The following is a 26066-nucleotide window of genomic DNA, read 5'->3' as shown; positions in this document are numbered from 1 at the left end:
CTCCCTGCTAAGCAGGGAGACCCATTCAGGACTGGATCCCAGGACCGGGAATCATGACCTGAGCCAAAGGCAGATGCTTAACCAACTGAGCCCCCCAGGTGCCCCATAGTAAAGGTCCATATGTGGGACGTGTAGGTTCTCCAAGTGGGACCAAGGAGATAAACCTCACAAATCTGGGAACGACTTAAAAACACATCGGCCAACAGGCACGTGGGTGACTCAGTCAGTTACAGTCTGACCCTTGATTTTTGGCTTGGGTCATGGCCTCAGGGTTTTGAGGTCAGGCTCCACCCTCTGTGCAGAGTATGCTTGAGATGCTCTCCCTCTCCCTCCGCTCCTCCCCCACTCACGTTCTAAATAAATAAATAAATAAAATCTTAAAAACCAAACAAACACACATTTGCCAAAACCTGTCCAATCAGAGACAGAAGGCTATCACGGCTGTCTGCCAGCTGATGCTCTGCTGGGAGGCAGCCATGCAGAGCAGCTGAGCTTGAGCTCCCCGGGAACGGCAGCACACACCCTGCCGAACACACAAAGAGCTAAGAACATGTGTGCGTCTGTTAGAAAGGAAGGGGCATGTTAGGCTTGGGTCTCAGGGCCTGGCCCGTCTGCAGCCTCCCTTCTTTGCAGAGCTGGGCGTGCTGATGAACGAATGAACCAACGAGCATGTCAGGGCTCTGTTGCCTCACCCCAAGAGGATCAGACAAGCCTGGTCCGGCTGGCGCTAGACAGCCTTCGGACTACTCTAACAAACCAACAAGCAAACCAACCAACCCACCAAGCCCAGGATACTCAGCAGTGTGCACATGGGGTTGCATGGTTATGTTTGGAATCCGTAAAGAAAGGATCCCTTGGACAAATATGTATTAATGTGTAAAGAAATATAAAAAGACCCTGCCCCACCACACTGCTGGATAACTCATTAAACACACGAGTGCATAGTCTCTACCCCCGTCTGCTTCCTCAAGCTGCACAGAGGCAAAGCAGCAACAGGTTCCTGTTGATGAGGCAGCCAAGATGCAGCAGACACGCGCACGAGGGGCAATGTGACCAGGGCCACAAGAGCGGAGCAAAAGGAACAAATGCAGGAGGACAACGCGGTATCCAACTCGTGGGGATGCGAGGCAGCCAGGCTCAGAGGACCTAGCCAGCGTTAAGGCAGGCGTCCACACACAGAGATCGAGAGTCGTCACTTGGTCAGGCTCTAAGTCACGGAGCATCTCCGACAAGAGAAGTGACAGAGCAAACCCGCTTTCAGAAGGGTGCCTCACCTGTGTCTCCCAGGGCCATACCTGTTCCCTTCCCCACCTTCCCAGAGCAATGGGAGTCAAACCCTGCCCCAGAGGCTTGCCAGGGCTGAGGGCCACAGAGCTACAGACCAATGGAGGAGAAAGCAGCAGACACAGCCAAAAGGGCACCTGCTAGCCCGTGGGACATGCTGAAGGCTGGCTGAGGACAAGTGGAGAGGCCGTGGGTAGAAGGTGGAGCCAGGACCCAGGTGTGAACACAAAAAGGCAGAGAACAGGGCTGAGGGCTCTGAGACAGTACTCAGTTATGCAGACGGGCTCTGTGCCCAAGACGAGCAATCCCCGATGGCTTAGGCAGGCTCCCGGCTGGCTAAAAGTCGTCCTTCCTGAGCTGCTGGCTGGGCAGTTTGATGGAGTCCCAAGACTCACAAGCCCCACACAAACTCTGTGAACCCTGACTGCAGCAAAGACACCTGGCACAGTCCCCGGAGACAAGACACAGACACCAGCTTAAGAGCTTTGAGGCCCTAAGGCACAGATGCCAGGGGGTGTGCTGGAGGAGGAGCCCTTTCCCATCCAGGTCCACAGAGAGCGGGGGCACTGGTTATTACGTGACTGAAAAAGAGCCTGAGGAACATTGTCAGGACAGGAGGCCAGAATAGGGCCCATCCTGACGAGGCAGAATACACACCTGAGCAAGTGGAAACAGATCTGGGATAAACGTCCGTGAAGGGGCTGCACAGCTATGGAGCCAAGGAGGAAGGCCGCTCCTAGGCCAGGCGCCAGGGCTCTGCGAGACAGCACCGTGCCCATTTCCCACACGTGTCCCTTCCACTGCTGCACACAACGCCTGCCCAAAGAAGCCCTGCATGTTTGTTGGCTGAAGAATGAACAGGCGCCCTGAGCACTGTTTTCAGTTCTGCAAACCATATTTTACAGAATGTTTTTGCTCCTGTTTCTAGTCTGCAGGTAACGCTCCACGAAACAGAAGATGAGGCAAAAAAGAAACCAGGCAGCTCTGCTCCCTGTGACCATTCCCACATCTTCCCCCAAAGAGGCCCTGTCCTTTTCCTTTTCAGCCAACTTAGCATCTTGTCAGAGGCGCCCATCCATTATCTGGTTCGAACTTCCTGCATCAGTGCTTAGGGGTGGTGTCCCTCCCTCCTTCCACACCAAGGACCAGCATGCCTATTGCATGAGCCTGTCGTGGGTCCCAGCCCCACATTTAGGGCAGGTCCCGCACAGATGCAGGACCAGCCGCTCTCCCGCCTCTGCTCTGTCCCCAGGATGCCTACAGTAAGAGCTGGATCTTGATGGCCATTCCTCAGCCTCAGAAAACAAAACCCTTCTAGCAACCGACACTAAACGAACGCAAACTAGCACACGAAAAGACAGCCCTAAAGACAGAGTGGTGGTCACAGCCTCAGAGAAACAACTTAGAAGAACCAGCAAGTCCTAGTGAGCTCTTCCCACACAAGCAAGCCTAAGATCAGTGCCAGAAATACAAGGGCCTGCCAAGTCAGGGGAGGTCAGGGAGCAAAACCAGGGTCAGCTCACAAGGGTGGACCCTAACTGGGGCTATCCTGCCACATCCTACCAATACCAAGGCCGTTGTCCCCAAACCTGAGGCTGTCAGGAAGGCGCCAGCACCACAACAGAGGGCCTGTCTGCTGGCCTCTGCCTGGACGTGCCCAACCCCCTGCTAAGATGGATGGAGGACTGACACTGGCTCAAAGTACATGGCCCCTGGCTTCAAGCCAGGCTCCCCAGCTCCCCAGCTCCAGCTTCTTCCTGGTTGCCACGGCTACACCGGTCTGCCTGGTCAGGGTTTAACTGGTGTCTGGTTTAGACCTGAGTCTCGGAGGGAGGACCTGACCCATTCCACAGGCCCTGTCGGAGGAGGCCCTTTCTGTCCAGAGGGCAGTGACACACCAAAAAAAAAAAAAAAAAAAAAAAAAAAATCACCCTGAAACCTTAGCTCTATGTCCACCAACTGCCCACACTGGAAACCTGGGAAGCCCCTCTTCACTTCCCAATTCTGACTTCTGTTCCTTGAAGTTCAAACCCTCACCCCATCTCTCACTGTACCTGTGGTGGTCCTTCCTCATGGGCCTCTCTCTCCATCTCCACCACCTCTGCCAGTGCCCTAAGCCACAGGACAGTGAGAGTGGGAAGTGGCCCAGGCTATGTCCCTGCCTGCCTAAAGGGCCTTGCTCCTTACCAGCAAGGCAGACAGCCATGAAGCCCACTCCCTCCCCCTTCCAGGGTCCTGCTGCTAAGCATGCTGATGCCCAACCACTGCACCCCTGTTAGGCCCTCTAATCGTGCTCCTACCCAGGAACCCAACTTTCTGCCTCACAGTAACCTTGTGGTCACCCTGGCCACACCCGTGGCACCTCCTGCAGGAACTGCTGGCTCCCTGTCGGTCAGCCCTGCCATCCTACAAACATCTTGAGAGCAGGGACTAGTATGCAACAGCAGTAATCAGCACCAGACCAATAACTGGTTGTTTTTAACACAAGGGGTGGTAATGCCATGCATTTTGATGTGCAGAACCAAGAATCAGCATGACAGGTAGAGGGGAAACTGGGACTCAAACGAGTCTGTCCAGGCAGCAGAGGCCAGGGTGATGGGAAAGGTATGTGCTGGGGTGGGCCAAGTGCTGGGCACTGGATCTGCAGGAAGCAGACAAAGGAAGAAGGGCCTGGGCTCCGGAATCACACAGACCTCACACAGACCAAGGCTCAAATTCCAACCTGGCCACTCGCCAGCTCTGGGTCTTGGGAGAGGCTCTCTACCCGCCACACACATGTTCCTCATAAAGGAGCTCTCTGAAAGGGCTGTGGCCAGGATGAAGGGAGGTGCACAGGAGAGGCCAGGGTGTGAGACCAAGCCTAGCCTGGGTCTAGCCTGCAGCACTCCTGTCCAGTATCTGGCCTCCTCTGCTGCCTCACCTCTACCCTATCCCCTGATTGGAAACCTCAATTCAACATCTGGAGCTGGTTCCTAGTCTTTGTAATCTGAATCTGTGCAGGATAAACCCAAAGAACTAGCAAACTGTGTGTTCCGGGAAAGTATGCATGGGTGTAAGCTCCAAGTCCGCTAATGCTCCAGCCTGCCCCTCACCACTCCACCCCCTAGCTGGTGACTCTGATAAGGTATCACCCTGCCTAGGGCTGGTCTGAGGATTATAGTAGTTAACGACGTCAGGCACTTGGCACATAGGAAGCAGTAGGGTGCGTTACAGAAATCAGAGCACAGTCTGCCTAACTGCGCAGTAAGACTGCATCCCAAAATACCTCCAACATTCAATGACGCTGGTGTCGCCCCCTTCCTAGCAGATGACAGCAGCAAGTGCAGGCGGCTCCCTCAGGCAGAGCTGCTGTCCCCCTGAAGCTGAGCCCCGTGGAAGCATGCCTTCAGGGTGCCCAGCCGCCAAAACACTTCTTAGAAAGGGCCTGTGCACAGGTATGCTGATGGGAAGCATCCAGCGGCCTTCCCTGCCCTCCAGCTGCCGGACCCTGCCCTTGTGCTCCACCTCCCTTTGTGCTCCACTCCAAAGGGCTGGGGTTCACACCCAGGGGCCTTCCCACCTCTCCCGACAGCACCCACCTCAACACCGCCCCTTCTCCAGGTTCAACCTCCTTTTCCATTGCTGAACATGTGCTTGCATTCACAGGCGAGCAAGGCCATCTGGTTGGTCTCCTGCTGCTGTCTAAACCAGGAAGGTTCTTTCCTCTCTGCGTCACAGACTCACCCTCCTGACTTAGGTGGACAGGATGCCCACTCATCTGTGTGAGGTTTTTGTTCTGCCCAGAGGAAGCCTCTCCTCTTTTGAGAATCACACACTCATCAACCAGCTGACCTCTCATGGGGCAGGAGTTTTGCCAGCTCTGTCTCACCCCACCCTACAAGAGAAACTTCCAGATGAAGTGGCACCTGTGTGTGCAAAGAGTCTGTTCACCCACCTGGGACAGGACCTCGCAGCTTGCCTGGGTGACACTTTGCCCAGGGTGTGTAAAAGCCCCAATCATAAAAGTACCAGACAACAACAGGAGAACAGTTATATAATACTGGGCTGAGGAAGGCTTTCCTGAGCACACAATCAAAAGTAGATACTATAGAGGGAAAAAGACCTTGCCAAGTTAAAAAAAGATTCCAGCCACATTTTTAACCAAACATCTACCAAAGAGATAAGGAGAAAGTGCCCCTGATACCCTAGGCCCTCAGCAACTCAAGCCCACCCCTCATGTCCCGAGAGACAAGGTCCTGGCGGCCCTGCTTCCCAGTCAGGTGCTCATGGCAGCACCCACCACTCACCCCCACACCCCATTCCTGTGCAATGGCCCCGTATGTTTTTGAGTAAGCTCTCAGCACTTGTGGCACAGCCTAGGAATACGCCATATCTGGTGAAGCAGAGCTCAGGCCAGCACAAAAGAGAACCATTCTGCCCTCTCTAAACACCAGCTGGGTCCAAGCGTTGCCATGGTTGAGGCCTAGCCTGAAGCTTCTGCTCTCCCCCAGTGCCAAGGAAGGCTGTGAGCCTGCCACCAGGAGAAGGGCCAGGAAGTGAAGACAGACCAGAAGGAAACCAAATCACTACACTGGTCCTGAGCAGGAAACACAGCTTTGACTTAAATTAAGCTAGCCTAAGCCACAGTCTAAATAAATATGTTCCCTACAATAATTTCATTTAAAAATAAATTTAAATGAGATATGAACCTCCAGGTTGGCATAAGGAACTGAACCTGCACGTCTTATTTTGCTGCAACTCAAAACCCCACTAAAACTACAGAAAAGGGAAGATTTTGTTTTTCTTTAACACAAACTCACAAAGCCAGGAAGGACTGGAGTGATGGCTCCAACAACAGCATTTTAGAATCTGGAACGCTGATGGTCCAGTGGTGATGGACAGGGCAAGCCAACCAAGAAAGCAGAGTCCTAAGTAAGTGACAGTAAGGAGGGCTGAGAGCCAATCTAGTGATAGCCCTAGATCTTCACAAGGCTCTGGACGGGGCGTGCCAGGCACTCAGGGACCAAGGGTAAATGGAAAGATTCCTGGGTGAAAGCCTTCCCGGCATCCCCTCCTCCACTTCACACTGCTGGGTAACTATTCCCACACTAGCAGACACCAGAGATTTACTCTCTGGAAAAGCATAAAATGGAGAATCGTTCGACTTAGAGGGGCTCAACCCACCCAGCTGAGAAGGCACAGGAGGCTAACGAAAGAAGCAGACTATATGGCCACTGAGTGTCTAGACCCACACTAACTCCTGAGGGCCACCCTCCTGCCCTTCTGTCCACCTGTGGCCTCTTCCAGTGTGGCACCCAAGCCTTTATCCTACAGCCCAGTGTTTGGAAGACCATGTTCTGGAGGAAAGACCCAGAAACTGAAGCTACGTGAGCCTCCGGGAAAGCTGGCAGTGGACAAGCCCCTTGTGTTCAGAGTGTCCACCTGTCTTCCCCATGCCCCTCTCTTAGAGTGAGCTGCCAACCAAGGGCTCCCAGATACCCTCCCATGGCAGATGAAGACCCCACATGAAAAAATGCCAAGAAACGATCTTTATTTTCCAAAGGGATAAGACACTGCATCCATTTAACAAGAACAGGAGTCTATAAAACAGAAAGATTACAAAAATAAAAAGAGAGAAAGGAAAAAAAAAGAAAGCAAAGAAAGAGTTCTTAGAAGTAAAATCATGTCAGCAGCGAAAGGCCAGAGATAGAACTAAAGAAATCTCCCAGAGAGTCCAGTAAAAAAAACAGAGATGGATACAGGAGATAAAAGATAAATCAGAAGAAGACCAAGGGGTCAACATTCAGACACAGGGGGCAGAGGAAACACAGGGAGCAGAGGAAACACGGGTCCCTGTGACCTGATTCGCCGGAACTTTCCCTGCAGCACTGGACAGGAGCTCTGGGAGTGAGGCAAGCGACCCCGCAGCTCACTGGGAAAAGTGCTGGGCCTACTCAGCAGCAGCACCAGAACCAAAAAAGCAGCGGGACGCGCTCCTCAATCCTTGATGAAGTATTTCCGACCCAGAAGCCCCCATGTACCCAAATGGACATGGTCTCCAGGAACTGAGTTCTTCAAGAAGCTAGTGGCATGAAGGAGTGAACCAAAATTAAGACACCACGGGATACAGAAAACAAGAAACCTAGCCCCAGAGCCGTGCACCTTGAGAGACTAATGCAGCCACTGGCCTGTGCCCTGAGAGCTCCAGCAGGGAGGCCCAGGGAAAGAGCCAGAGCTGACAGGCAGCCTGGCAGCACTCAGCACAGGGGATAGCTAATACACGCCTGGAAGGTACAGGAAAAGTCAGCCACAGGTACACAGAAAACTGGGCACATTTTTAAGAAGCCCATTTTATTCTCGAGAAAAGAAACCAACCAACCAACAAACAAAAAAATCTTGTCACTACTAGCATGCCACAAAGGTCGTCTGTAGAGTAACATTTGGGTAGGCATAAAACACAAGTATTCCTTACAGATTTACCCAGGAGGTAAAATACCGGTAGAACAGGAAGCAGCAGAGATAATGGCTATGTAGAGGGAGCTACAGAGAAAGTCAATACATAATTCATGAAACTCACCAACGTGATGACCCAAGACAGTAGCACGTGCACATTACTCAGAATCACAGGCACAGGCCAGAAGAAAGAGCAGAGTCACAGGGGAGGACTGGGTGAATGGAGACCCACCACGGTTTCTTAGGGTTTTTTTTCTTCTTTGCTTTTGAAGATTTTATTTATTTATTTTAGAAAGAGAGAAGAGAGAGAGCAAGCACACGAACTGGGGGAGGGCCAGAGGGACAGAGAGAATCTCAAGTAGATTCTCCACTGGGTACAGAGCCCAACATAAGGCCAATTTCAAGACCCTGAGATCATGACCTAAGCCAAAATCAAGAGCTGGAGGCCTAACCTACTGAGCCACCCAGGTACCCAGGCTTTTTTTTTTTTTTAAACCACTACTTGACTTTTATGTGTCTATATATTACTTTGATAAAATAAGAATTAAAAGTTAAATGACAAAATGCATATAAAAAGTGTGCCATAGAGAAATACTCAGTGAGCGCCATATGTTAACAAAGGCCTCCTAGAGGTGCAGGGCTGGCTCAGTGCAGAGGACCCTCCACGCTTGATCTCAGGGTCAGGAGCCCAAGCCCCATCTGGAGCCTAGAGACTGCTTTAAAAAAAAGGTCTCCTTCACCTTTATTTCTTTTTCTTTTTTTTTAAAGAATTTATTTATTTGACAGAGATCACAAGTAGGCAGAGAGGCATGCAGAGAGAGAGAGAGAGAAGCAGGCTCCCTGCTGAGCAGAGAGCCGGATGCGGGTGCTCAATCCCAGGACCCTGGGATCATGACCTGAGCCGAAGGCAGAGGCTTTAACCCACTGGGCCACCCGGGTGCCCCTCCTTCACCTTTCTAAACCTTCCAGACTTAGGCAACCTGGAGACAGAATGCTCATACCTCATTGGCAATTCTGACCCCTGGAGCATCCTGAAAAGTCTACCACACATTCCATCATTGTCCCAGTGGGCCCTCGGCCAAAGGACTCTTCGGTGGGTCTTCCCTTCACAGCGTCCTTAGAAAGCTCCAGAGCAGCCTCCTCCCCTCCTCTCGGTTCCCCAGCAGCGGTTTACTGCCCCAGCACCCCACGTGCTTTCATCTCAGAGGCAGGAAATGACCAGACACCAATTGTTCAATCCCCAAGAGCAACCAATGTAAACACCTGGCCTCAAAGGGAGTGGGCCTTCTTGACCTCACAGGCAGCTGTGAGCATGTCTGCCAAACCGTATCCCAGAGTGCGACTGCTTTCTCGTCTTTGTCAGCACCCTTCTGCATTCTGGTTCTCTGACTTTTTGAAGAAACATAAAGTGTTTTCTAACCAGATAAAAATATGTATTTCAGAATTGAACCAGCCACCTACATGTAGGAAAAAGTATTTTAGTCCTGCAAAAAGAAATTTCTTAATCATACAAACACAAGAGACTGAGAGCACTTTCTTTTCGCATTCCTCTTGGTTTGATCAAGCTCTCCAAATTCTGCTCTTAAGATTTCTCAATCCCCAAAGAACTAGATCAATGGAAGAACTACTAAAGAGAATACCACTGCCCTTAGAAGGGCATGTTGTTATTTGAGCTGGTTCAGAAGACGACACAAACTTTGTCATTTACTCCAATCTGCTGGTTTGCCCTCCACAGGACTAGGAGCTGAGAGGCCTGAGATCCCTGTTCAGGTGCTGGCCTCTGGGCTCCAGGGCTGAGACCACGCTGGCAACCCCAAGTTCCAGCCCCCAGCACTTCTCACTCACCACCAGGAAACCACGCAGTGAGGACACTCTCTCCCAGCCCAAGAATTTATTAAAATGCTTATCTCACATGATTTTGTGGTATCTGGGGGAGAGAAAAGCCCTATCTTCTACAGATCTGCACTCAAGGACTAGCAGCTGAAATCATATGGTGTCTGGAATGTGATTGAAAATAGTCCAGGAGGGGGTGGAGAGGGATGGCTGAAACTGGACATATGCTGCTAACTCTCCCAAGTACCTGAGAGATCATTCTTATATTTCCACTTCTATGAATGTTTGGAAAAGGCCGTAATGGAACTTTTAACAAGATCGTAAATAAAATGCTCCTGTCAAGTATGCGGGATGACTGTTCAGAGTAGCCTGAAGGGGGCTTACTCCTAAGAGTGCCCTACTGTGAGGCCGTCCTGGCTGTCATGCAGGGAGTGACCATGCACCCTGAGTCCCCCCCATCTGCAGAGTTCTCCCCAGCCTGGAGAAGCTTGGTTCTCTGGAGGGCAGCAACCCAATAAAAGTCTTAAGAAATCTGCTCTCGCAGCAGAGCCCAGTCCAGTCCCTCACTACCGAGATAGAGCCCAACTATAGAGTCCCATTGGCCAGAAGCCTAGCTGTGTCCATGCTGTGCACGAACCAGGGACATAAGCACACAGGTCCCACCCAGTCACACTCCAGAAGACAAACGCAATCTGTGCTGTGAAAAAGCCAAAACTCAAACTGAACTCGAGTCTAACTCCACTTCAAAAATACTGGTCCCGGGGTCCTGGGATCGAGCCCCACGTCGGGGTCTCTGCTCGGCGGGGGGCCAGCTTCCCTCTCTCCCCTTCTCTACCTGCCTCTCTGCCTACTTGTGATCTCTCTCTGTCAAGTAAATAAATAAAATCTTAAAAAAAAATACTGGTATATGCATGTACTTACATATTTAAAATACATACATATCAAGGTACCTATCCACTGAAACAGGACTGGAAGGCAAAAATCAAATTGTAACCAATGGCTATCTCTGGCACAACTGCTACCGAAAATATCTTCCTGTTTTGAAATCCTCTACAATGTCATCTGAAAAGCAATTAAGTGCTGCATCCATTAGTCCTGAACACAGGGACAGGAACCGACGACAGAGGCAGGCCCAAGCTGCTGGGACTGGCTTCCTGTGCCCACACCGTCTTACCCCAGTCTCTCCACGCATCTGCTCTGCCCACCACAGCCGCCACCGGGGCCTTCAGCTCAGCCTCCTCTGCCACCCACACCCGTGTCACTCCTGCAGCTAACTGCCCTTGCAGGTTTGCTCCTTGCACCACCCCCAGCTGCTGGACTCTCTCCTTGGAAGGGCTGACACCCCTACACACTCCACAAACCATCATCTGGTACCCCACGCCTCAGAAGCAGCGCAGGATCACAGTCCATCTCCCTCAGGGTGCATACCTGCGGTTCTCTCCTCCCTTCCTCCTGCATGTACACACATACACACAGTCACCGAATTCCAAAGCTGCTTTCTCTACAGGCTCTCTCCCTCCTCAATCACCCTCTCTGTTCCCACTGCCATGGCACCCAGTAGGTCTCAAACTGGAGGGTGCTTTCAAAACCAACAAGGGTGCTTGTTATTAAAGGCAGGTCCCTTGACAATGCCAGATGTTGGCCAGGATGGCTGACAAGAGGAACTCCCCCACATAGTTGGTAGGAATGTAAATGGGTACCTACCACTTGGGAAAACTGTTAGGTGGACCACAGCCATGCTGAATTCAGGCCACACCCCTCAACCCAGCCTCAATGTGCGGCCCAGGGAGTAAGTGCATATACCACCAGAAGACATGACCCCAAACACCCCTGGCATTGACTTCCCATAACCAACAACTAGCATTAACCCCAATGTCCATCAGGCATAGGACAGGAAAGGAACCCGGGGTGGAGTCATGTACAGACAACACATGGCATAAACAGGAACCACTGGACAGACATGATGCTGAACGCAAGAAGCCAGACACGCTGTGACTCCAATGACAGGAAATTTAAGAACACACGTCTCCATGGCCCGGAAGCCAGGAGAGAGGAGCAGAATCTGCACTGGCTGAAGCACAGGGAGGAGCCTGCACAGTTCCAGGCCTGTTCCAGACACAGGCCTGGGCTATGGCTATGGGGCACCCACATGCGTAAACATTCATCTGGTGGCACCATGTTGAAGATGAGTCCTGCGTCCTTCACGGAGGCAGGTTTCTTATACTTCAATATAAAGAAGCACCAGGCGCCTGGGTGGCTCAGTCAATTAAGCCTTTGCCTCTTGATTTCAGCTCAGGTCATGATCTCAGGGTCTGAAGGTCTGGCCTCACATTAGGCTCCATGCTCAGAGGGGAATCTGCTTCTCTCCCTCTCCCTCTCCTCCTCCGCCCCTCCCCGGCTCGTGCTCTAGCTCATGCACATGCACACACACACACACTCTCTAAAATAAATAAATAAATAAATAAATAAATAAATAACCAAAAAAAAAGTCTCATGTGAGACAACCAGAGCTCCTAAGCCCACTCCACCCCCGGGTTTGGGCGGGAACGGCCTTGTGCCTGAATTGTGAGTACAGAGCACCTGGAGGTGATTCCCTCTGCACTTTCATAGGCGTGAATCCTCCCCAGCCTGAATCAAAGCAGACCCATAGCTTCTGAAGGGCCCAGGGTTATCCATCATAGATAGCTTCTCAAGGCAAACCTGGCATTCTTTCTACCTTACAAAAGGAGCTCTGTCCCACACAGAGTGGCTAGATCACCTCCTCAAACACCACCTCTGATGAGGACTGAAGCAAAGTTTTTTCTGGCTCTTCTTTTTTTTTTTTTTTTTAAGTTTTTTATTTATTTATTTGAGAGAGAGAGAGAGCATGCACACAAGCAGGGGGAGAGGCAAAGGGAGAGGGAGAAGCAGACTCCCTGCTGAGCAGGGAGCTCTACAGAGGCTGATCTCAGGACCTCGAGATCATGACCTGAGCCCAAGACAGCCAGCCAAATGACTGAGCCAGCAGGTGCCCCAGGACTGAAGCAAAGTTGGAAAGGGGTGGGGAGCAGAAAGAAGGACCGTGAGGAGGCACAACAGCTACCTCTTAACCAACAAGCACCCCTTCCACGCCTCCAGACTTCCCTCCCTGGACTGGACGCAAGTGGCTCAGGTCAAAGGCTAACCAGCAGCCGGGTCACTCCTGTTCCCTACCCGCCCCCATGCCTCCAGCAGAGTCCCAGGCAGAGAAGCCTGTGTAGCCAAGAGCTAAGAGGAAACAGGGTCCAGACGGAGGAGGGAACAAGACAGAACTCGGCTGCTATTCGCCAAGTATGAGCACCAAGACGTGTGTGAGAGCACGGGTAAATAAGAGGGATTTAGTACTCTATACCATCCTTACGACTCTGCATGTTTGGAACAGTCGCAAAATAAAAAGCTCAAAGTAAGGATAACAGGGACTTCCAGAGGTCAAATGTCTTCTCCAAGGACTCACTGACCTAAGTAACAGCTACTCCACCTCAAGATACTTAACCCATTCGATGAGGGATCTTTATTAACCCCCACCAGGTTAGCAAGAGAGTCAATGTTAAAGTGGAAGGGAGCATCTCCCTCTCAGGGCAGGGTTCAAGATAGTTACACCTGGGCTTCTAGTGTAGCCTCTTTGTTCTCCAGGACTGGGTATTCATTTATTTATCTGTTAAAGAGAACCACCTCATAACCACTGTGGACTCCCTGTCTTCAAATCTTCAAATAAATGTCTCCAATTAAAAAAAAAAAAAGCTCTGAATGAGAAGTGGTTCAATGTGGAGGAGCACTGATGAGAGAAAGCCCTGGAAGGCCATCCGAAAAGAAACCAGCACTGTTTTCCACCACCCTACCTGTGATTGTGATGCATCTCTTATCCAAGCCAAGGCACCATACCAGGAGCTCAACGAGATACAGAAGTGTAAGATCAGGTTCTACACTCAAGGAATTTATAATATTGTTGGCAAGGCAATAATAATAATAATAATGAGTGTAAAAACAGCAAAATCTGCCACGAGCTGAGCCATCAGGGTCCAGGAGAAGATGAGGCCAAGGCCAAACCTCCAATGGGGAAGAGAAAGAAAAGGAAAGAGTGAAACCAGAGGGCCTGGCATGGAGGAAGGAGCATCTGGCTGGGGCTCTCATACCAGCATGCAGGGAAGGCCATCTGGAAAGACAGTTTCAGCCTGAAAGGAGAATGCTTCCAAGCAGGGGCAAAAAGAAAAGAATCATCTTGGGAAGGCTGTGATGGCACTCAGGGCCCTGGTGAGGGAGGACACCCACCCTGAAGGCAGAGCACATGTGATTTTCCACCTTATGGTAGCTATCTGTGGCCACAGCTCCCTCCTCCTCATGTGCAAACAGGGCCCACCTCTTCTTCAAGACTTCTGACTACAAAAGGAACATATGTTTATTGTTAACAAAAATACACATGTACACGTGTACTGAAAGTTACCAAAAAATGAAAATTATTCAGATAACCAGCTAACAGTGTCTATTTAACAAAACTCATTCCAGGGGTGCCTGGGTGGCTCGGTTGGTCAAGCGTCTACTTTTGGCTGAGGTCATGAGGCCAGGATCCTGGGATCGAACCCCGAGTTGGGCTCCCTGCTCAGCAGGCAGTCTGTTTCTCCCTCTTCCCCTGCTCTTCCACCCACTTGTCTGCGCACTCTCTCTCTCTCAAATAAATACAATCTTTAATTTAAAGAAAAAAACTCAGGGCACCTGGGTGGCTCAGTTGTTTAAGCAACTGCCTTTGGCTCAGGTCATGATCCCGGAGTTCCGGGATCGAGTCCTGCATCCGGCTCCTAGCTCCATGGGGAGTCTGCTTCTCCCTCCAACCTTCTCCCCTCTCATGTTCTCTCTCACAGTCTCTCTCTCTTAAAAAACAAACAAACACCTCATTCTGGACCATGTGTTCTGCTTGCTAACCTGCTCTTCTCAACACTGATGGGTTATAGAACATCTCCCATGTCATTTTTTTTTTTAAGATTTTATTTGGGTCTAATCACTACACCCAAAGTGGGGCTCAAATTTACAACCCCGAGATCAAGAGTCGCACTCTCCACCAACTGAGCCAGCTAGGTGTCCCTCCCATGTCATTTTTTGGTTTTTGGAAGACACTAATTTATTTATTTTAGAGAGAGAGTGCATGCATGAGCAAGGGCAGGGGGAGGGCCAGAGAGAGAGAGAAACTCAAGTGGACTCCCCACCAAGCAGGGAGCCTGACACGGTGCTCAATCTCAGGACCCTGAGATAATGACTTGGGCCAAGATCAAGAGTCGGAAGCTTAACTGACTGAGCCACCCAGGCACCCCTCTCCCATGTCATTTTTTTTTTAAGATTTTATTTATTTATTGGACAGACAGAGATCACAAGTAGGCAGAGAGGCAGGCAGAGAGAGAGGAGGAAGCAGGCTCTCCGCAGAGCAGAGAGCCAGACGTGGGGCTTGATCCCAGGACCCTGGGATCATGACCTGAGCTAAAGGCAGAGGCTTTAACCCACTGAGCCACCCAGGCGCCCCTCCCATGTCATTTCTTTTTTTTAAGATTTTTATTTATTTATTTGACAGAGCGAGATCACAAGTAGGCAGAGAGGCAGGCAGAGAGAGAGGAAGGGAAGCAGGCTCCCTGCTGAGCAGAGAGCCCAATGCGGGGCTCGATCCCAGGACCCTGGGATCATGACCTGAGCCGAAGGCAGAGGCTTAACCCACTGAGCCACCCAGGTGCCCCTTCCATGTCATTTTTAACCGCAGCACTGAACCTGCCCTCCCCAGCTCCCACAACAAATCTAATCGAGCTCCACTGCTGGCTTATGTCCTCCGTTCCACTCCTGACTTGATGTGAATATGAGCATCCTCACTGCCAACAGGCTCTGAACACGCTCCTGAGTATGGCCTTGGAGGAAATGCCTAAGGAAGTAGACATTTTAAGCTTACCAGAATAAACAGTATTGCCAAATGGCCTTCCAGAAAAATGGCCTCATTTACGTGCCTCTGGCAGCAGCTTGTGAGGATGTCATTTTGCCTGTGTCTTCCCATGGTGTTAAGACTTTCTCCAACTTGGGGGGCCAATTGGCTGGCTCAGGCAGAAAAGCATGCAACTCTCGATCTTGGGGTTGTAAGTTCGAGCCCCACATTGTGCATAGAGATTACTTAAAAATAAGGGGCACCTGGGTGCTGAGCTGGTTGAGTGTTCAACTCTTGCTCTCAGCTCAGGTCTTGATCTCAGAGTCATGAATTCAAGCCCCACACTGGGCTCCACAAAATGAATGAATAAATAAATAAATAAAATCTTAGGGCGCCAACTGGCTCAGTCAAAAGAGCATGGGACTCTTGACCTCAGGGTCATGAGTTCGAGCCCCACGTTGGGTGTAGAGATGACTTAAATTAATAAAACTTATTAAAATAGGGGCACCTGGGTGGCTCAGTGGGTTAAAGCCTCTGCCTTCGGCTCAGATCATGTTCCCAGGGTCCTGGGATGGATGGATCTCTGTCAAATAAATTTTAAAATCTTAAAAAAAAAAAAAAAAAAAAAACTTATTAAAATAAAAGGAAAAAAATTCTTTTTTTTTAAACGATTTTATTTATTTGGCACACAGAGAGAGATCACAAGCAGACAGAGAGGCAAGCAGAGAGCGAAAGAGGAGGAAGCAGGCTCCCTGCTGAGCAGAGAGCCCGATGCAGGACTCGATCCCAGGATCCTGAGATCATGACCTGAGCTGAAGGCAGAGGCCTAACCCACTGAGCCACCCAGGTGCCCAGGAAAAAAATTCTTAAAAAAAAAAAAAAAAAAGAAAGAAAGACTTTCTCCAACTCTGAAGTGAACACCCATTAGGTTAAACCAGTATCACCACAGGGACTGAACAGGCCTCTGGAGCTGCTCGGGAATCCACTTGCCACAGCATTCCTTGCGACGCGGGATTCCCCACAAGGGATTCAGACCAGCGGAAATGAGTGTTCAAACAATTCAAGTGCAAAATGGTAACTCTTCACAGAATGTGTGTGAAGAGGAGGGAGGCGGCGGGTGGCTTCGTGTCCTGGAAGGGTGAGTGGGATGGGACTGCAATGCTGAGCCATGGGAGGGATGGGTCTCTCAGGCGAGGAAACAAACAGGATGCAGAACAGCCAGGGCAAGGAAGAGCTGGGCTCCTCTGAGGATCCACACGCAGCCAGTACAGGGGGCTGCAGACCCTGGAGGAAGGAATCAGGCTCAGAGTGGAACCCACAGGTGGTGGGCGGCCAGTCAAACATTCCCAGCAACAACATAATTGGGGGCAGGGGGTGGAGTCCATGAAGCAAGAATTGATAGCTTGAAGCTGAATGTGGATACATGGGCATGGGGTCTTTGAACTACTCTACTTGGTTTTAGGATTCAAATTTTCCATTTTGAATTTTTTAAAAATGCATTACATTCCTCAAAAAATGTACCCTCTGGTATGTAATCAACATTATTGCCCTGAGGAATGCTTTAAAGACAGTGACAGGGAGATGATCATGTGACCACCAGGGAATGCCCCACACAGAGCCTGGACTAACCACAGCCACCCTGTTATGAACAGCAGTAAGAGTTGGAAGACTTCCGGTGAGGAATGCTGTAACGGCTGCAGGTGTGGTAGGTGGGTGGGGTCTCTTACAAAAGGGAGCTGGTGAGGCCAGGAGGCTCTCTACAGGCTGTGAGGAAGCCAAAGATCATCGGAGGCTTGCTCGCTGGCCCTTCTGCCACTGTTTGGGTCCCCCTCACCCATAGGGAGTTGCTCAAATTGCCAGAAGGATGCCCACTGGCACTTGGCCTGGGTTAATGTCCAGCTGCCATTTCCCTCTACTTCTAAAAGGTACTACCTCTCTTTCCAAAATTAAAAGGCAGTTTGCCTCTCTTGTCCTGCTGTGGTTCGGCAAGCATTCATTTCTAACAAGCAGGGTATAACTATAAGCAACAGTGACCTCTCCTCTACACCTCAGTTTCTTCATCTTAAAAATGGGAGTAACAAATACATCGAGTGACAGTGCAAATGGGAAGTCAATGAGCTAACACAGGTCAACGCCTGCAGCGGGGGTTCATGTCAGCTGCTGTCGTTGCTGCTGTGGAGAAAGTTCTGACCCCTGAGCAGAAGAGGGCCCGCATCCCCTCAGGTCACTGTCACTTCTGGTCAAGAGGCAGTAGGGCCAAGGTTCAGGACTCTGAAGTCAATGGCTCCACAATCACTTCCTGATTGCCATCAGGAGCACTAAGGCTTGGAGGTGGTCAGAGAGATGGGCCCCTGGCCTCAGGGAATGGACGTACAGGGGTGGCTTATACACAGAAGGCTGCAAGCCAGCCCAGTTGTTTAGCTACCAATCAGGCTATGAAGAAAGCAGTGCAGCTCAGGAGTCCCCACTGGAGAACAAGGGCCAGAATCACACTAGCAGGGCACAGGGCCATTAGGAGGCCTGAGTAGAATAAGCCACAGAAAAGGCTCAGCCAAGACTCCCTCGCATCTGCTTAGAGGACAGAACATAACCGACACGGGGTACCTGTGTGGCTCAGTCGGTTAAGTGTCTGCTTTGGGCTCAGGTCATGATCCTGGGTCCCAAGATCAATCCCAGGTCAGGATCCTGCTCAGCAGGGAGTCCAAGTCTCCCTCCTCCTCTGCTCCTCCCCCTGCTTGTGCTCTGTCTCTCTCTCTCTCTCAAATAAGTAAAATCTTAAAAAATAATAATAATTTAAAAAAAAGAACATAGGGCGCCTGGGTGGCTCAGTGGGTTAAGCCGCTGCCTTCGGCTCAGGTCATGATCTCAGGGTCCTGGGATCGAGTCCCGCATCGGGCTCTCTGCTCAGCAGGGAGCCTGCTTCCCTCTCTCTCTCTCTGCCTGCCTCTCTGTCTACTTGTGATATCTGTCTGTCAAATAAATAAATAAAATCTTTAAAAAAAAAAAAAAAAGAACATAACCCACAGGCAGAATCTAGACATGCAAGTTTCAGGCTCCCCTCTGTCCTAAGGCCTCTCCTGGCCCTTGGAAGTTGCTGTTCAGTTGCCTACTCTTTTTCCTTATGGGTTTTTTTTTTTTTTTTTTTTTTGCTTTGTTTCATTATGTTTCTAGATAAAGGCACTCAACTTTCTCCTTACAGTCCAGGCAGAGAGCTCTGCATCTCCTAGGTCCCAACCTGGAGCTCACATCTTTGCGGGCTTCACCAGAAGGGGCGGCTAACCTGCCTGCCCTGACTCTGCTCCATGCTCCCTGATCTCCTGGCATTTGGTAGAGCCTTGATCCACACTGCCCTTCCACCCTCCACCCCCCGGATATCCTCCCCCTTGCAATCTGTTCAGCCCAACAGACATTTATTTATTTCAAGTCTATATGTGCAATCTGCTGTACTGAGAGGTGGGAGGCATAAAAGTCTCAAGAATAAGATGGCAGAAAAATATAAAAGAATGGGAAGAATGGATTGACGAAGTCCTTTCATTCATTCACTGCTTTCCCACTCTATGTCAGGTGCAGTGCCAGCTACTACAGATACACACTTGCTCTCCGGGATCCTACAGACCAGACACGTGTTCAACACTAACCCAACAATCCCCCCAGGAAGGCCCAAGGCCCACGAAGGCCAGCCTGAGAACTCTAAGGGGGTGGGGGGCTTCTCCTGCAGTGCTGCGGGGAGAATGGATGTTCAATGAAGAGATGGTCTGAACTCACCAACACTGTCACAACTACCCTCCCCACAGGCTCCTTCAAGTGTCATTAACTCCTCTAACCAGGCTTGGGGGTATCACCTTCACCTTCCAAGGCTCCTACTCCTGCAAGAACTTAAGAAGGAGGTATTTGCTAGGGCTCAGGTGGAGATCTTTTCATCTCTCTCTCTCTCTCTCTCTCACACACACACATACACACCCCTTCCCTGTGACACAGACTCCATGTGACACCTTCCCATGTGAGCTGGACTCCAGCCATTTCACAGATGAGGAAGATGATCCAGAAAGGTTAGGCATCCTGCCCACGGTCACTTGGCTAACAAGGGGAGAAAGTGGGGTTTCCAGAGCTTCACAATGCACACTGGCACAGGTAAAGAAGACCACTGTAGTACAAGAGGTGGCACACACAGCCCTCAGGAAAAGACTTCCTCTTACACACTTTGACAAGTGTTTCATATGCATGGTGCCACGCTTCATGGGACTGGGGTCCTATGGGAAAATACAAGGGGCTGAGATCTAACATATCAGAGGAGGTGACCCACTTTAGTCAGGGTAGGCTGAGAAGGATCTGGAGTATTTGGTATTTAAGCAGATATCTAAAGCAAAGGAAGAGAAACTGGTGATAAATGTAGTGGAGGGAAATGTACCCACTGTTGAGTACCCTATATACTTGACGATAACTTGCTTAAAGAAAAGGCGGCGGGGGGGGGGGAAGAATGAGCAAACAAACGAACCTGGAATGTTCAAGAAGCTGAAAGACCAGGAGCAAACTGGGGGTTTGAGAAGAGGTGGCTAGGCCAGGCCACAGTGAGGGACTGGGAGGGTGGGCCATCTGGAGTCTTGTTCTAATGCTAAGAGAAGCCACCAGCAGGCTTTCAGCAGGGCAGTAGTGAGTGAGGGGGAGGCAGCAGTCCAGGTTGGGTCCAGACGAGGGGCAGGTAGAGGAGGGCTAAGGAGGAGGCTATAGAGAGTCCCCTCGAGGTCTCTCCTAACCAGCTCCAAATCAAAACTGCTTTTTCTCACGGTAGCCAAGAGTCTAGAGGATTGGGCCTGCGATCCCAAGCACTGTTCTCTCTTGATAGATACTCAAGAGCCAGGTGGAAACAGTGAACCAGCTATCAGATGCTTCTCCTTTTGTTGAAACTCTCCAGTGCTTCACTATGCTTTTTTTACTCCCTTATCTATACAAATTACTTGGGTTCAAAACATTTCCCAAGACCCCACTTTCAAACAACAACATAAATATCAGGGAAGTTAGAATTAAACCTGTGCACACAACAAATCAAGGCACCAAGAATCAAGACTTTCAAAGTGAACCCTGGAGAGAAAACAGACAAATCTGAGAACTGAGAACACCACATCATGTCAGGCAGACAATCTCTGAAACTGCTTATCCCAGCAGGGGTAGCAGAAGGGCTCCCCAAAGATGTCCATGCCCTAATCCCACGAACCCAGGCACATGCTACATTATATGGCAGAAGGGACTTTTCAGATAGAATAAAAGTTACAGACTTTAAAACAGGAAAATCATCCTGGGTTATCTGAGTGGACCCAATCTAACCTGAGTCTTTACTAGAGAATTTTCTTGGCTTATGTCAGAAAGATATAGCCAAAGAACTCACCCCTGACGGAGGGGGCCACATAGAAAGTGTGAGACCAAATGCAGGCTGCCTCTAAGAACAAAGATGGGCCACTGGCTGACAAAGAGTTAGTAAGGTACAAAAACACTTCAGTCCTACAACTGCATGGACTGAATTTGGCCAACAACCTGCACAGGCTTGAAAGCAAATTCTACTACAGAGACTCTAGGAAGAAATGTACACCTAACCAACATCTTGATTTCAGTCCTCTAAGACCCTAAGCAGAAGACTCAGCTGAGTCCACCTAGACCCTGCATCTACAAAAAAAACTTCCAGGTAATAAACCTGTGTTGCTTTAAGCTACTATATTTGTAGTCATTTGTTATGGCAGCAAGAGAAAAACTAATACACAAGCAGCAATCTGGCAAATAAAGGAAAGAATCTAGCTTGCCCAAAAGCAGAAAGAAGCTGAATTATGAAGTATCCAGTCAGTCCTTGACACCCAGAGACTCTTCAATTGCCCCCCTGCCCTGACTCCCCCCCCCCAATTTCCTCTGATGGCAACTTATTCTTCTGGTTCTTTGGTCTCCCCAAACCCAAAGAAGAATCTTTGCCCTGAGGGCTTTTCTTGGGGAGCCGTGAAATGGGCTATACCTCAAGATTTCATCTATGGGGCACACGGGTGGGTGTATCAGCTGGTTGGGTGTCTGCCTTTGGCTCAGGTCATGATCCCAGGGTCCTGGGATCAAGCTCCGAGTCAGGCTCGCTGCTCAGCTGGGATCCTGCTTCTCCCTCTCCTTCTGCCCCTCTACCTGCTTGTGCTCACTCTGTCACTCTCTCAAATAAATAAATAAAACCTTCAAAAAAAAAAAAAAAAGATTTCATCTATAGACAATTCCAGGGGATCAAACCCCCCTCCCAAAAAACCCAAACGCAATGTTCACTGATTCTGCAATATCTGCAGAACTGTCCCCAGACTATTCCATAGCAGTGCCCAGAGCCACCAACTCTACAGTCCCCACGCCTTCCACTGTACTAAGAGGCTTCCCAGCATTCCATCCCACTTCCTTCCTTCCATGCTGCTGCACTCCACCCCCGGCATCTAGTTTAGTCATCAAGGACTCTCTATGCTTGCTCTCCCCTTTCTCTGGTGTGGTCTTCCTCTTTTCAGTTTCCACCACTGTCTAGTGCAGGCCTTTATAATCTCTTGCCGACTAGGTCATTCCACAACCATTTTATGGAGCAAGGCAACAGGCAGTGATCTAGCAGTAGGAACACAGGTATGAAAAATGACAGGTCCCCAAACCCCAAGAGTTCAAAACTCATAATGGCCTAACTGGCCTCTCTCCTCTGCTCTTGATCCATCTCCAAGGACTCCGGGAATTTTCCCAACTCTGGCATTTCACTACCTCAAAGCAGGCAACATGCCAACTCCTCAGCACAGCACTCCCACCACTAACATGTCAGCACCTGCTCACCCTCATTCCATTACCATCTCCTGAACCTCCTTTCTCCTCAATCCCCAGAACTCAGCCTATAGCAATGTCCTCCAGCGCAGTGAGAGCTCAAACTTCCCTACTACTCAGCTTGGAATGATGGCCTCTCACACTCCTACTTGCCTTTTTAGGGCTCAACCTATTAGCCACCTACTACTCCAGAAGGCTCCTTCTGCCCTGCTCAAGAAAACTGTCAGTTTTTTCTAGGAAAAAGACTATACTGTAACTGCTTCTTCATGGTAGTGCGGTTCCTGAGGGTAGGGGTTGTCTCAGTCAAATTTGTGGCTAGCGCAACACCAGTAAGCTCAGTAAAAGACTGCTAAATGAAACAAGCAGTGAGTGGCGAGGAGCTGGAGTTCCACGAGGTGAAGCCTAGAGCGCACCGGCACCCCCTGCATTGAGGGGTTCAGCAGCTTAAACTGAGGGGAAGAGGTATTAACACCAGCTCTTCACTCCCTCCTCCCAACGGACGGTCGCTTCCTGACAGCCTCTTCCTGCCACCCTTCGCAAAATCCACACTGGGGCTGGACTGGGGGGCGGGAGAGGCAGGATACCCGTTGATTCTCCATCCCCCACCGACCACAGTCCCAAGTACCTAGCCTCCCAACCTCATCTTCCATCCACCCGCCCTGCAATCTCTTTTTCTCACTCTGATGCGCTTTTCCCAAAGACGAATCACAAAACATCCACATCTGCTAAAGCCGCCGCAGGCTGCCCCTTTCCTTTTTCGAATTCAGTGTGATTCAAAGCAGGGGAAAGTCTGCAACCAAAGCACACAAATGACGAATGAGAACGCTCAGGACGATGACTCATAAGCCAGGGTTCGCTGGTTTGCAGAGTTCGGCCCCGGGAAAGCTAACGAACAGTCTGTATCAGCCAGGAAGGGAAGGGACAGCCAAGGGCTCAGCGGCGCCCTGGGACTCACACGAATCCCCGGAGCCTTCGGCCTCTCGGCGCCCCCAGGCCCCAGTGGGTCCGATCGCCCTAGGTCTCCCGCGGGTCCGACCCGGGCCTCGCCCTCCGCGCGCGGAAGGGCTGAGGGGGGAAGGTCCGAAGATTTTGCCCTCTAGCCCGGCCCCTACTTACATTTGACTGACCAACTTCTGCCGGAAGGCGGCGCTCCGCCAGTCGGTCTCCTGCCCCGAAACGTCCATGCCGGTCACTCCGCTCCGTCCGCGTCCCGTTCTGTCGCCGCCAGCCGCCTCTACCGCAGCGCCAGGCCTAAACCCGGAAGCCGTCGGAGGCTCCTCCGCCGCGCCGGAAGCCGAGCAGGAATTGTGGGAAATGGCGTCCTGCGCACGGGCCCGTGGGAAATGGAGTTTCCGGGCCGCACGGGGAGACTTTTCGGTGGCCCCCTCGGGAGTATCCCGAGCCCTTGGCCCTTCTCCCAGCGCGCGTGCCGCGGGGGATGGGGACTCGGGGCTGACCAGAACGGGTGTGGGAGAGCCATGGCTTCATAGTATTCCTGATACTGCCCATAGGGCCCACGCTGGCCACCCGAATTTCGTGTGACCCTATTGTGTGCTAGCCTTACCAACTCCACGAGATCTGCACCCTTCGGCCAAGCTGCTAGCAATCTACAGCGGATGCCATGGAGAGACTGTTTATATATCAACTATTTCTCAGCACCTACTGTGGGCCAAGTACTGTGCCAACATGATCCAGGCTCCGCTTTCCCGCCACTACCTTACAGCGTCACATCCAAAGCATGACCAGATAGACTTTCTTCACTGCTTCTCTCCATTAGACTTTTGGAATCTCATATCCCACTGTATTTTGTAGGGTGTGGTGATATAAGAAGCCTAAACCACATTTATTAAATTCCGGACATGGGCAGTCTTGCTTGGCCCAAAAGCCATGTCCTGTTTGAACAAAGTCCAGGTCCTCAGTGGAGGCCAGATGGCACACAAACTTGTTGGGTGGAGGCAAGTGAGCTGGAGGTGGGATGCAAAGGGGTAGGGGAGCCTGAGGATAATTTTAGGAGGATAGGAGTTCTGCTGGATGGAATCTATGTGGCCCTTGTGTGCACCTTAGGGGTTTGGGGTGGGGTGTAGGTGGCAAAAATCCTAAGCACCAATGGTACACAAGTGCCATGTAGGCAGTCACCAACATGGGCTCAGAGAGTGTGAACTGACATCTACTGATACATGTAAGTGCCAAGCCTAGGGTAGGCTGTGTACACCCAGTGTCTCAGTATCCCAGATAGGAGCTTGGGGTGGGGTGAGTTGGAGTACAGGGAGAGAGAATGTGAGCAGGTTTACCAGAGGGGCCCCTCTTGCCCACAGCGTTTCAGGTCTTGTGTTGCTAGAAGAGCTTTTCACATCTTCAAACTTTTCTGTTCATTCTCCTAAAAATAATTTTTAAAAACTCTGTATTTAGGATGATCCACTTGTTCTGGTTTCCCTGGGACTCTCTGGGTTTTAGCTCTGGAAGTCCTGCATCCCTGCAACCCCCTGGAATCCCAGGCCAACTGACATGATTGATCACCCTATCTATATCCATCTTGCATGTTAAAAAAAAAAAAGATATAATTCACCTTTTTACAGTAAACAATTCACTGTTTGTTTCTTAGTATTATTAATATATTCAAAAGATTGTACAACCATAACCACTCTCTTGCACATTTTTAACTTTTTTTTAAAGTGGGCTGCACACCCAACATAGGGCTTGAACTCATGACCACGAGAACAAGAGTCACATGGTCCACCGACTGAGCCAGCTTGCCCATTTTTAGGTTGACATCTAAATACTTTTCTAAGTACCTTTCCAATGCTGTGACTATAGTGTATCCTATATTGTATATCGGCTTCAGATGCATTTTATTATTTAGATCCTTGGCCCTACACATTCTGCTCATCAATTTATGGAAAATATTGGTCCCACAACCTCATCGGCAAAACCAGTCCTCGTTGTCACACCCTCGGGCAAATGAGATACGAGATTCCCTGGGGCTCTGGAAGAAAAAGGTGGACTTTGTATCATGTCCAACCCACTGAGCATGTGAATAGGTCCCTAGGACATCTCTTCCCCATCTGCACTCTGGTTTTGGAAAGCTGATAGAGCCATAGACACACAGATTCATAGACACAATGATTCATAGACAGAGGCCAGGAGACTGACTGTCAAGAATTTGTCATTGTGATAAAATTAAGGGCTATCCCTTTGATATTTGCTCCAGAGCTCTATCTCTACTTGTCCCTTTGTTTTTGGCCCAGAAGTGGTGACTCCCAGGGCAAAGGTCTTCAGTTAGAATCTGGATGGGTGACGAGGGAAGGAGAGGATGTAGAGATAGCCACAGACCTCCTAGCCTCCCGGAAACAAGAAGTCCAACGGAAGGTGGGTCCTAAAATGGATCCACACTCTCTCAAACCCTGCAGACCCTCCTGGGGCCCCCAGTGTGAAAGTGGGTAGATTTAGACCCTGAGGGGGAATGATGAAGGATGCTGAAGCTATGCCTAAGCTTGACCCTTATTCCACACCACTTGAGGATGTTTAAGTTTCTGCCCTCCTGGTTCCTGCACAGTACCTTGTCATTGCTGTATCCTGTCACTAGTCACACACTTTGTGAATACCATCCTGGGCTCTGCAGGAGTTGGGAGCTGGGAGCTGGAAGCTTCTGAGGCAGATGAAACTTCCTTCCCTCTAGGGAGCCTTGCACATGCTCTTTAAGCCTCTGTCTCCCTTCAGTTGCACTTGAAGTCCCCTCCAATTCCCCTCTTTGCGTTGGTACTCACTCCAGACATGGTGCTCACCTGCCCGTCTTTCCACC

At 50.4% G+C, this 26066-nt stretch overlaps 1 protein-coding gene across 4 annotated transcripts in view; it reads right to left on the bottom strand.

The window, feature by feature from the left end:
* Positions 1-23524, bottom strand: part of MED15 (mediator complex subunit 15) — a 64807-nt gene extending 41283 nt beyond the window's left edge. For 2 of the 4 annotated variants that reach the window (XM_032875932.1, XM_032875934.1), the window contains exon 1: positions 23384-23524. In XM_032875932.1, the coding sequence (XP_032731823.1) occupies positions 23384-23451 (68 nt within the window). In that variant the 5' untranslated portion in view covers positions 23452-23524. The remainder of the gene's footprint in view (positions 1-23383) is intronic. The other 2 variants (XM_032875933.1, XM_032875930.1) reach the window with 2 other exon arrangements.
* Between the last annotated feature and the right edge of the window lie 2542 nt (positions 23525-26066).

Source organism: Lontra canadensis, unplaced genomic scaffold, assembly GCF_010015895.1.
Source record: "Lontra canadensis isolate GAN:19392208 unplaced genomic scaffold, GSC_riverotter_1.0 scaffold57, whole genome shotgun sequence".
In the NCBI taxonomy this organism is placed as follows: domain Eukaryota; kingdom Metazoa; phylum Chordata; class Mammalia; order Carnivora; family Mustelidae; genus Lontra; species Lontra canadensis.
Note: the sequence above shows the minus strand (reverse complement) of the source record. Positions and strands in the feature narration are given on the sequence as shown.